We start from the raw sequence: 13335 nt of genomic DNA on the forward strand, positions 1-13335 counted from the left end.
TGTGCAGTATGAGACTTATAGGAATAGATTAACTGTAGAATAGCATAATCTTGCTAGTGGAAGGCGAGAGGAACAGGAAGAAACACAGACTAGAAAGTTGATAGTCTTTGCTGCGGGGCAGACATTAATTTAGTGGAGGGTTTATGACCACATACTGATCGATAGCACATCTAGATGGAGTGGGGGGCCTTGGGTCTTGACTTAATTGTTCTCTGTGCGTCTCATCACTTCAGAACGCATTTGAAAATCCTTCTATTCAAAGGCGGGAGCAAGGGTTAGACTTAATTGCCTTCCGTGTGTGGCAAGGTAAGAGATTAAAAGTTTGGCGGCATTGCAGGGAACAAACAGATTTCCAATCGCAATTTGCCAGAGCAAAGCTGATAATTACGGGGGGGGGGGGGGAAAACAAGAGCTTTTTGTTTTGTTTAAATACATCAGGGCTCTTTCTTGAACACACAACTGTAGACCAAAATATGTTTGCTAGTTTTAAAAAAAGAAACACTTCATATGTGATATATGTGCCACAATCATAAACTCCAAGGGATGTCACATGCAGCTATTATGAACAATCGTACATGAGAAACAACAGGAGGAAGTCCAACTGCTCACTGTAGAACAGCGGGGACCCTCCACACACTTTTGTAAAAATCAGCCTTCACACACTCCTCTCTGGGTTTACCCTCCTTGATATTGTGTGTTGGAGTTATGTGTGTCTGATTATTACAACTGTGTGTTGTTCTGTATTTATGAGAACTCCTCAGTTTGGGCATTACCAAATGCCATGAGGTGAAGACAGAAAAATAAGTGGACAATTAAAACGTGGTAATAATAACTGCACATGCAAAACACCTTAAGCAGTGTGGACTCTTAGTTTATGCATGACATTCTCAGAGACTGAGCTGTTCTGACAAAAGTACTTGTTTTTGTCTGAGTTAAATCTCGATGGTTGGAAGCCAAAGAATCCATTAAAAACGAGAAGAGGAAGCCGATGTCATGAAAGCCATCAGTAGCTAATAACTGACATTTGTAATTGTAATTTGTTTGCAATACAGAAATAGTTCAATGTTTTGGGAAATGTGTTTATGCTGTTTTTCTTTGCTGTGAGCTACATGAGAGGATTGATATCATGTCTGTGCAGTAACTATGATTCTGGAACCAGCAGCTAGTTAGCTTAGCTTAGCATAAAGACTGGAAACAGGTGGGAGCAGCTAGCCTGGCACTGTTCAAAAGTTCAGTAAATAATGTCAAATATTATAAAGTAATAATGTTTTAATTAGTGAGCTTCAGAGGTGACATTGTGTTACCTTCGTACAGAACCAGGTTAAGTTAGACTGTTTATAGTCTTTATGTGAAGCTCAGCTAACAGGCTGCTGGTTGTAGCTTCATATTTGAGAGTTGTGTCGATCTCAGCAAGCAAGCGGATTTCCCAAAATGTTAAACTACAGCTTAAATTGATTATTGTTAAGAAGTTAACCTAGCTGACCAAATTCAGATTGTCCATTGTAGCCTGAGGCTATCCAGCTTTAAAAAAAATGAAAAATCATTGCCTTTAATACATTTCACTGCATTTATATTTGACGTTTCTGTTCAATGAAATATAGGAACCAGTAAAGCTATACTCTGTGAACTTTATCATACAGCCGGTGGTAGCCAGAGAAGAGCAACTCTGTCTCTGAGAAGCGTATAAGCTCTGAATACAACTCCAATCTTCTCATTTAAATAGTGTGTGTTAGCATAGTGTCTTGGTGGGGGTGGACTATGACACACAGAGACACAGTGACACACCCAGAGAGAAGTAGAATAAAAAAAGATGACTAACCTAACCCACCTGAGCTCGGCTCACAGGGATCAATGTCCTCATCATCGCTCGGACACTCGGCTGATGCCACCAGCAAGTCGTCGGTTGTCTGAAAAGAGAGAGGCACACAGTGGAGTGGTGAGGGCATGAAATACTTAGCTGTATCAATGTGGTAAGATGGCTCCCCACTCAAAGCTACCAGTGGTGGAGTTTCCAGAGGGTTAGGTTAAGGAGAGTGGGGCAGATGAGATGTGAATCCAGATAGCTACTCTGTTTGGCTGCTGGATTTATCTGTCAACACGGTCACACTCTGCCTGGAGCTGGAGCAGCTGCTACATTGCTTCCCAGGCAACACCATATCCTTAAAGAAATTAGATCTGATTATCGAGGAACAGTGGGGGCTAAAGTTCACAGCACAATTGTCAACTTGCATGTTCAATTTTTTCTGCAGTGAGGCTTTGCATATCCCTTCAAAGGATTGTTAAGAGCCATGACATAACACCTCGGACATTTAGAGGACAAGCAGTCGTGAAAGCTTAAAAAAGAGATTAGAAAACAAAGGACAGAGCAATAGAAAGTTAAATCAATAGTTGTATCGAATTTCTTTAAATGTAATTCAGCATCTCTCTTACAAAATGAGCATCTGAAATAAACCAATATTAAGGTATATACAGAGGTGCTTCATTATTCTGCAGCCACACACTTACACCAATCCAATTTTCAACGCACTTTCTCTCCCGCCAAACACAATGCATTTTAGCCTCTTGGAAAATGAGAAAAGGGCAAATAAAAAACCAGAAAAAAAGTACACTGTAAAACATTATACTGCAATGTTCTTTTATAGTCTTGCTTCAGGCCATTTGATCAGCTCTGCGTTAAAGGTCATTTCATTTAAGCATGGCAGCCTCTTCAGAACCGGGTTAGATTCTTCGGTTATGGAGCGCTGCTAAGCAGAATAACCTGCTGCTGTATATATTTAGCCTCGCACCTCTAGTTATCCTCTTTGTACTCATTTTTTTTAAATCTCCAAATGCATGCTTGATAATCTTTATTGCACTATGTGTATGACAACAACAAAATAAAACGTAAAATAAATAAAAAAATTAAAAAGGGGTGAGAAATGCATTAGAGCCCGAAAAAGGAAGATAGAGTTGGGGTTTTATTCAATTTGCGCAATTATTTCACTGATGTTTGACTGTCCATCAAAATAAATCTGCAAGTTGGATTAGTATTGACTCATCTTAAGGAAATTAAGGGTGATGTCATTTTGCCTAACATCCATTTGGCTGCATATAATGCAATTTTATTGTGACTGTAACATCATTTCGACATTCTGAACAGGGACCAACATCATCTTTACATAATAGACCTGGAAATGATAGATCAAACCCATTAAGGGAGTTGTGGCGGAGGGCTGTTTTTGGTGCATCTGTGCTGGGTGAGGCCCGGGGAAGCCATCCAAATGTATATTTAATTTGCTGTGCATGAGGCTGATATACAGTGTCGGCCATCCAGATGGCAAAACCGCCGGATCCTGGAGTGCCACATCCATCACTTCAGCCTTGTGATTTGTTTTTCCTGGCGGGAGATCTTGACACTCTGCACTCACTGGCAGAGGTACGGGAATCAAGTAATCAATACTCCCTCTCTCTTCTTCCTACCTTACCGCTCTCATTCACTCTCGCTACATCCTTCTCCTCCTCTCTCTCCTTTCAACTCTGTCCTTCAGATTTATTTGCAAGCGGAGAAGAGGAAGCAGTGTGATGTGGGTGTACTAGATGTAGGTTAACTCCCTATAGAATAACCTGAGTGGAGGTGTATGCTCGTTCATATTTATACGTTTCTGTCTGCTCATTCAGGTCAGGCCTTCAACTCCATCACCACAGCGAAATGCAATAATGAATATGGATATTTATTTAATTCCCTACAGAAGAATCTTGCAGTCCTTTATGAAATTACTGTGCAAATTAATACCATGATTCATCAATTTCATTTTTGTTTGTAAAGACAGGTGAAAATCATTTATAAAAAGGTCTGACCTTTAAAAATGTACATTATATGAACAAACTGTAATAACTGTAAGAAACGGAATAAATGTGTCACTGGACCATGATTGAGATTTTCAAATAAGGGACAGGGAACAATGATATATACTTTCATAACATCATAAAATAATGTCATTGTACCCTCCAAGGACAAAAGCTGTGTGTAGATCTGTGTAAAGCTCACTTGTGCCCGTAAGTTACTTCCAAGTCCAATCCTTTCTTGATCTTATCAAAAATATCAACGCTATGCTATACTTTTAAATGAATCTTGTGTTATAGCGGATGTAAGCCTCTGAATCAACGCCAAAATGAATTTGCATGTTACTGGGCATCAGTGTGCAAGCCAGGATTAGTGCGTAGGTCAACATTTTGATGTGGTCATGACCTGGTTGAAATCCAATAACATTACCAATTCATGGTGTCCTCCTCCAACGCTTGGTTTCTTTTTCACCCGTGACAATTCAATGTGAGGAGCTTACCATGCAATTTAGCTTTTGTGATGAAAACTGACAGGTAGCTTGGCTGGGATGTCTGAAAAGGACACTGGGATCTTTTCTAAAGGAATACATAACACAGGATATGTATGTGGTATAGTTTTTGGGTAAAAAAAAAAGAAGTTTCCTGAACTAAATGGCATCTATTTTCTAAAGTTTTTCAGAAATACTGTATGTTTTCGGGAGGGTTCATTAGCTCAGCAGAGTCAGGTTTACTGATGCGTACAAGAGCATCATGCCCACAGGAAAGACGCTCCAATAGATAAGCGAATAAACAAGATGTACCTGTAGTTCATTTTATGAAGGTACTTCTAAAATGCTAAAAGCAAAGGCTTGGGGCTTGCTAAGCATCATTAATCTAGCGGTAAAGTGCTGAAGCCATGGTGAACTTAAAGCACAGCTCATTTATCTGCGAGAGAGCACACTCCTATGAGATGTACTGAGAAAACCCGGGGAGACAGTTGGGAGTACGAGACACACAATAATGGAAGAAAAAGAGATACTGTAGAGAAAAACCTGCTTTTAGTGTTCATACAAAATGCATGAAAATGTTCATAGTTTCCAAGTGCAGTGTCATTTCAAATACTTTATCTTTCAGGGGAGTTTTATATACAAAGACAAGAAAAGAAAAAATCTTAGTAGACCTTATAACTAAGTAAAGCAATTGACTGACCTTGGCTCGTGCACTGATTGAACCATCAAAGGGAATGTGGACCAGGAAATTCCAACCTGACTCAGCCAAAGGCGCCCCGGTGCTTTCTTTAGCACTGTCATGCTGGTTTTCGATCTCTGACGATTGATAGTGGTCCTCCTTAATGAGTTGTCCAGGCCAAGCCGTGGTCTGCGTGCCTGCTCGCTAAAGCTTAGTCAGCAGTGTCATTCTTCTGGACACCATGTTATCTACAACCTTCCAAACACGCATCTGTTCCCCGCTAATGCTCGACTACACAGCGTCCAATGCCAATCCCTAATAACTACCGTATGGAGAAGGTGGATTTACTACAAGGCATTACATTTGCACCCTTCTCCCCTAAAAGCATGTTTTCCCCTCTTAATCCTGGCAGGAAGAAGAGGGCGGGCTGCTCTTCGTTGGTGATGCTGTGTGTTGCTAACCCGGTGCTCGAGAGCAAGAGACACCTTCTCTGTAATAACCTGTCGGCATGTCTCTGCAGAGAGCCGTGGGTTTTCACATTGTTTTCTCTCTGGTCTAATTTGATGAATGCTCTCTGGCACACACCATGTCTCTTTGGAGACGAGCTGAAAGTCAGGAGGACACTGAAGGCATCTGAAGGGTTTATCCAAAGCATGCCTCTGCTGTCCCGGTAATGTATTCCACTGAGGATGCTCGCCGTTTTCTTTTGCCTTTCTGCTTTTCTGTTTTCTTTCCCTTAGTAAACCCTGTTTTTGTCCAATATAAGCTCTTGCTTTGCAAAGCTTTCTCCCTTGTTATATTGCTGATTGGTGACAATAATAAAATAAAAAAGGATGTTTTAACTCAATGTCTGTAATGTGTTGCTCATTAAGATCTGGTGTAAATGCCAATACTTTTTCAGAATGCCAAAACATGCTGTGCTGTGATCAGCCGGCAAATTACAGGTTGATTGAAAAATAAAAGGCCCAGCTTCACATAACCACAACACAAACAAATGCTTTCTGCCTGCTAAACTGCATGCAAACCTGCCAACTTTGACTTACAACTTCTGATCTTTGTCTCACTACGTCTGATACTTAATTTCCCCGACCCATACGCTCATACTCCATTAGATGCAAGTGTCCCACTGAATAGCTGTTCCCAATGGGCTGTCACTATTTTCAGACAAGACCATACAAGGAAGAAACCACTGATAGTGTATTTATGTGTATTTCACTTACAGATGAAGTGTATTTGCTGAAATATCAAGGAAAATAATTAGCCCCTTATAGTACCAAGGGTATTACTCCACCATTTATGATGCTCAGAACATCTATTGAAAACATTTTTATTTTGTGTTGTATAGAAAAAATTGATTTTGCTTCCTTTTTTACTTTTTTCTTTTTGTCACGAGGGCAGTTCAATGTCAGGAAAATCACTAACTGCTACAAGATTGTTCGTATTGTTCCTGGTATTGTCCTTATGTTTCTTTTTTCCCATTATATCATGATAATCCCGGATAAATCGTATCAAGGTTACACTCAGGGCTCCATTTTAAGCCAATACTACAGCGGAAATGTCTTGTCTATAATTGGCACCGGCCCTTAAAGTCAAAGCTCCAAATGACCCTAAAAGCAGAGGAATCAGTATTCTGTATATGTTCCTGCTCGAACTTTGCGCCATTATTTCTCATGCTGGCACAGATTTACAGCTATAGTGGCCAGCTAGTGTCCAGATCTGACCAGAGTTGTAGTCTACACAGACTAATTGGGAGGAGTTTGTTGTCCTAAGCTTCACTCTTGCAGCAACACATCATTAGTGTTCCAGTGAGAGTGAGAGGGAGGCGATTGGATGGCAGATAGAAATGGCTCATGGTTAGACACGGGATGAATTTACCCATGGCAGCTATCACACTGCAGCAGCAGCAGCTCTTATCAGAACGCCTGATGACATCCAAGTATCTAACTTAGCACCCTGGAACTAGGTCGATGTTGATGAATAATTTAGTCCCAGATGCTCAATAGATTCCAACTGAATAATGAAGGCGTCTAAGATTGTGAGTTCAGATCAGTGTGTTGCCTGGCCTTCGCCCACAGTCTTCCTACTGCTGGTCTGCCAAGCTGTCAACATCATGGACTCACACAGACACAGACTTCAGCAAGGCAGGAAGACAATGGAATGACATTATCGCTATCACAGCTCAGCTGCGTAAAATGATGGATTTATATATAACATGCTTATCATGTTCAAAAGTTATATTATCCAAGACATCATGATTCTCAGAGCATTTTTAACAATTAAAGAAAAGCTCTGATGTGAGGCTTCATGGTGGCACGACTCAGTAGAGTGAGTGCTGAACAATGGGGAACAACCAGAAGGGTAAAAATGGAGATATTCTCCGCTGTGTCCTCGCTGAAGAGGATTTACATCAGATTATGCAATTCTCAGCAAATGGATCAACAAAGCTTCAAAACAGGCACTGCCAAAAACAAACATCAGTCAATAGAAAAAACTAAAATATATGCAAAAGAGGTAACACCAGGTGCTTCATTATTTTCCCCAGGAAATGAATCATTGAGATGTTAATGAAGTATTGTCAACAGAGTGTTTTACTGAGCAAGGTGTGTTACTGTTATCGGGATCGCTGCGCTTATACAAAATACCGTTTTGTCATAATAGCAAAGTCTTCAAACAATATACGATTGTAATTCGGCACTTCTGTTCAGTATTTAAAAAAAAGCATCACCCAGTTCGACCTGTTTCAAAGTTAATATTTTGTGCCCTTATTACTAAATGGTGAAGATAAATACAAAAAGATATAACTAAAAAGATAACATTTTGAAAAATACTAGGCACAGTTTAGATCAACAGCTTTCATAAACTACTAAGAAATTGCTTGTCAGTGTATTTTAAAGAATTGAAATTATACTACATCGTCATCAATTTATGATGAACTAAACCGTTCTCTTACCAATGAAACAGTCTTTGTATGACTTCAACAACTTTAATCTAAGGAACATCAAAACATAAGGGTCACATAACTGCTTTTATTGTTCACAGTGTCCCCGAGGCACATGAGCAGACCACCGAGTGCATTCTATAAGCAGTGCTGTTCTTCAGAGCACCTGAGAAATCATGGAAAAATGATGCTGGCATTTCTCAAAGGTAATTAACTCAGAGTAATTGGTATCTTCTTCTCTCAGTTTTGACTGCTTGCGTATGCCATAATGTAAAACCGGTCATGGTGGACATCTGTTTACACTTGCTAAGTTATGAGACACCATCCCTTTTGGGAGAAAGGCTTTGCTTTATTTAAAACGTAGCAGCTGTTGCTGTAACTGGACCTCAGGCAGAGTATCAGAGTGTCATTAAAAAAAGAATGGTCGGAGGCTCTCCATCTCCTCCCCGGGTACTGTCTTTCCATACATAATCCTCAAGGCTTAAGTCATTGCACCCCAGACAGTCTAACAAGGTGCTGTGGGGCAGCTTTACACAACTGGTACACCCACTGCTCGCCGAGTGGAAACATACAAGCATAGTTTCACACAGAAAAACACACATGCCTAAGCCGACTGGTAATGACATTTAATGAATTAATTAATCAAGTGTGGTGCATTCAATCTGTCCAGAAACAGTTGTTTGTTAATGTGTATGTGCATGTGATTTTGTCTTTGTGGGAGTAAAGTCAAAGGAATGCATACATTAAAAATAATAAGGCTTTAGAATGAGGGAGTACTGGCACGTAAATTGCTAGCTTGGTGCAAAGGCCCAGATAAGCTACTGCTGTGTAAAATGAAAGGCTACAATTGAGACAGCGATACAAAGGAACAGGTAGGGGGTAATATTGGAGTGCAAAGGTGTACTGTACAAGAAAATATGGATATGAGATAAATACAGAGCTGCTTTAAAATGTACACATGCCTGTGCCCTCATTAAACACGACCCCTCTCTGGGACCTGAGAACACTGCTGTGTGAGGACTCCTTTTAATGTGGCTGCTTCAAGGCACTGCTGTGCTGCTTTGTAGATGTTCCCAGAGTCCCCCTCAGGACCACGTTCAACTTATTTTCCAGGAACAGTCATCCGCGTGGCCTTAATGAAAATTCAACACTAAGCACAGTGTGTGATATTGCTCATGCACCAAGGTAACCGGGAAAGTTGTCATGCTGTGTGGGAAGACACACAGTCCATTTCCCAGTCAGTGTCTGCTTCACACTATCACCATGTCAGTCACTGACTCAGAGTGAACCATGTGTGACTGGTGCCTAATTCATCCCCTCATTGAACTCCATCCAGACTCGAGACATTCTGTGCAACAAATGTTGATATTTTGATTTCTAATTAAGCAGGGTGCTTAATATTTATAACATAGTACATATCAATAATGTGCACACAATATGGAATAGTGCCTGTAGTCACCTAACGGTGCAGAAAGAGTACACATAGAGCGGCTGCCATGTAGGATACAGCTTCAAGCAGATTACACAGGAGAAGGCTGGATGCCTTCTGTTAGCTACATGCTCTAAATGATAAAATCTTAATATGAAATTCATAACACTATCTGCCTCCATCTACCTCCTACGCTCCCCCCTCTTGTTCTCTCATTTCTCCTCTCTCTTGCCTATGCATAAACACTGCTCCATAGAAGTATATTACATGGTCGACTTTGTCCCTCCCCCTTATCCTTGCTTTCACACTTCTCAGATAAATGAAATCTGTCTGCATTGAAGCATTCTCCCCTCTGGATGCCCTGATATTTTCGTTATCTGAAATCGAATCTTGAGCTCTGTGCGCGTCTGTAGCTCGCCTTGGTAGTAATCTGGCCTGAGAGCAGAGAACTGCCCTGGAGGAATATCATACACTAAGGATAAGCTAGGGAGTGAGGGAGGAATAACAATTACCAGAGAATGGTTTGTAATCATGGCGCTTTCTATCTAAATGCTAACATACAAACACTTGTCATTTTGGGGGAAATTGTCCGGTTCGAACCAAAGTGACTATGTAATTCTTCATTTTCTTGTTCCTTTCCCCTCAAAATCTAAAAATAGATGACAAACCTAAGCATGTGTTGGTGTGTGTTTTGAGAAAGAGAGAGCGGGAAAGGAAGAAATATGGAGCTTGGCTACAAATCACTGTCTTCCTGACTTTACCTGCGTCTTGACATGCAGTCCCAGTCCCTCGTCAGGTGACAGGAACAAATTTGTCATCCTAATATAGATGCCATCACTGCTGGGATGAATGTGCGGGGGCCTAATTCCCATGTGTAACATTTGCAAAAACATGACAAGAGGCAGGAGGAAGAGAGGCTTTGCCCTACAACAGCAGACCAGGTCGCCTGCACCTCCCACACTGTCATCATAATCAGATTCATGTGCTGCAGGTCTGGATGTGTCGTTCACAAAGGGCCGAGTGCTAGAAACTAAAAAGCAAAGCTCTCATTCAGTAGTCAAAAAAGAAATGACACATACAAATCAGGGTGTTAATCATGAAAACAAATCTCAATATTGGAAAGCCTAAATTGGCAGCATTTATGGAGTCTCTCAAGCTAAATAGATTTTTCATCACTAGTGCATCCCTGTGGCAGTGTTGTAATGCCAGAGTGCTACATGAATTTGGCTGGACCTGCTATTAACTATTTGTAGATACTGTTATTTTGACTCCTCATTAAGCTTTGGAATTGCAAAAAGATGATTTCATATTTATTTAATCTTATTTAGCTTTAATAAATCAATATATTGTGATAATATCCTTATTTGCTTTCCTGCAAAGAATTACAGGAGAACATTGATAGGACTTTCCCTATGCTAAATATAAAGCTACAGCCAGCAGCCAATATGCTTTACTTAGCACAAAGACTGAAAACAGGGGGGAACTAGCCTGGCTCTGTTCGAAGGTAACACAATCCACCTACCAGCACTTCTAAAGCTCACTAATTAACACATTTTATCTTGTGGGTTTAATCCGTACAGAAAACGCTTCTTGGAGTCTCTACTGGTTGTCTGGCAACCCTAGAATCCCCTGTAACACTGCATGTCCTTTTTACACTTGGGCTTTTACACTGATTAAAGAAACAAGAAAATGTGTTAATTAGTGAGCTATAGAGGTGCTGGTAGGCAGACTTTGATCAGAGCCAGGCTAGCCGTTTCCACCTGTTTACAGGCTTTGTGCTAAGCTAACTGGCTGTAGCTTCATATTTATCGTACAGACATGAACTGAACATGTAACTCTTGGCAAAGAAGGAAATATTTCCCAAAATGTCAAAATAGTCATTTAAATAAATTTAGATTTAAACTGTAAGCACTCGTTGATTGAGTTAAATTCCTTTCCCAAGGCCATTTGTCCATTACTCTCTTTCTCTTGTCCACTAGCCTAACAAACTAACAGGCTTCATTTGCTGGCTTGCGGATGCCTTTATTTCATTTCTGTACCTCCTGGAATTTGCTTTAGCTTAATTTCATCTGCGGTAATGACGTTACTTTACATTATACTCCCTTCCATCCCTAAACTCGCCTTTATAGTACTAGATGTGGTGTTCCAACATCAGATCAAGATGGCTGAACAGAACTTGCCATCTTGATATGTGTACAGTATGATCTTGATCTAAGGCTCTTAGTAGCTGTAGACTCAATTACCACGCTGTTATGAAACTCTAGATACAGAAAATGAGATGGATGAATATAGATATACACTCCGCAAGTCAAGGTCTTCTAGTTTACTAATGTTCTTTGCAACCAAATACATTTTCCACAACTGACGGAATAAATTATGGAATTTATCTGAAGATAAAACAAGAATATGACTTCTGTTTTGGTGAGAACTAAAATATTAAATTTGACTGGTGGTGCTTGTACCATAAATAAAGAAGCTTTTATATCCATAATCCAGTTTGTGCCTGACATTCTCTACCAGCTTTTGAGAAAATTGTTTTTTAAAAAGAGAGAGCTCAGCACAGAGCAGGTTCATGCATGTGACGTATAAACCAGCTGATCTTGCAGGTGGGAGCAATGCAATAGTATAAATTGTATCTTATGCTCAACAGTTGGCCCAGGACTATTTTGTGTTTCTAAAATCACAACAGCAAATGTCCTAAGGGACAACAATATGGTCTATAAAATATGCTGTAAAGTGTCAGTATCTCCTCCACGCACAATTCCAACACTTTATAAAACAGAGACAACATTCACACTGCGTAGGTTTCATTTTTTTGTCATCCAAACAGACTTAGCGGGACAATCTGTAGTCCTCTGTAATGCTGCCAGCAGTGTGAAGCCTGCAAAAGCAAAGGAGCTTCTTTGTTGACTATCTTAATAATGGCAGTACGTATGATTTACTTGGCTGAAACAATTTTAGAAAACCTTTAAAACAAGCAAACTGAAAATAAAGCACTGAAGGAAGACAAGGCATCTTTGGGCCCCAGCTGGCTAATGTCCAAAATCCCATACCTGCTGCAGACAAGCCTGTCTCTGCTGTCAACTATCAAAACAAAATGCAAACATTCATCAAATCATGTGAACAGATGTCAACACACACTGGCATCAATGTGTTCACCCCTGCCAAGGTGGACTGGATCAGCGAGTCACATGGACTTTGTATGTGTACAACACTATGTTGAAGGGCAGCTTCCATAATGGCCCCCGGTGAGGCTGAGATGATGGATATGGTCTGTCGCTGGGAGTGAACGCCGCGGGCCTGGGGCCACTCCGGGTCTACGGCGTTAGATCCTTTGCCATCTGTCAGCACTGGGTGGGCATAAACCCATGACCGGGGCCCAGGGCAGCACACACCAGGACCACCTTCAACAACACACACCTCACTTCAGGGGCACGGTGGGGAGGTCAGCTGCACAGGAGACCCGACCGGCTCCACTTCACAATTCAACCTGTTTCTGCTCTCGTCTGATTGTTACACATGCAGCCACCAAATGATCCACTCTGGTTTCCACGCTTCTTCAGCTTGGATAGCTGGTGACACCAGGCCTTTTCAAAAGAGAATATATGACAATTAATATAATACAACCAGAAAAATCAATAAAGCACCTGTCAGTGAAGCGAGCCATTTGATAGCCATTGCTCTTTTTTCTCTCTCAAACTTATAGTATCTTAGCATCATGATAGTCAATGGAATACATCTGCATTGCAGAGGAAATCTTATCCCGAGGATGTTTTCTTTCTGTGAATAATTGAAGGCACCACAACCACACAGGGCTCTGACACTCAGGCTAAACACTGCAGTATGTCTCTAAGTCCACGAGACAGTTAGGTTTACTATCCTGAATGAAATAAGACTCATTCAACATGACGGAATCCTTCTCCCTTTTATTGTGGAACATTGTGTGTTTCCTTAGTAACCTCTCAGTTTGCTGAGCATG

General features: G+C 40.8%; 1 protein-coding gene across 6 annotated transcripts in view; it reads right to left on the reverse strand.

Moving 5' to 3' along the window:
• Positions 1-13335, reverse strand: part of LOC115019661 (neurexin-1a-like) — a 237272-nt gene that overhangs the window by 14490 nt on the left and 209447 nt on the right. For 4 of the 6 annotated variants that reach the window (XM_029449122.1, XM_029449123.1, XM_029449124.1 and 1 more), the window contains one exon: positions 1820-1907. In XM_029449122.1, coding sequence (XP_029304982.1) covers positions 1820-1907 — 88 coding nt within the window. The remainder of the gene's footprint in view (positions 1-1819; positions 1908-13335) is intronic. The other 2 variants (XM_029449125.1, XM_029449128.1) reach the window with 1 other exon arrangement.

The sequence above is a fragment of the Cottoperca gobio genome, chromosome 15, assembly GCF_900634415.1.
Source record: "Cottoperca gobio chromosome 15, fCotGob3.1, whole genome shotgun sequence".
Lineage (NCBI taxonomy): Eukaryota > Metazoa > Chordata > Actinopteri > Perciformes > Bovichtidae > Cottoperca > Cottoperca gobio.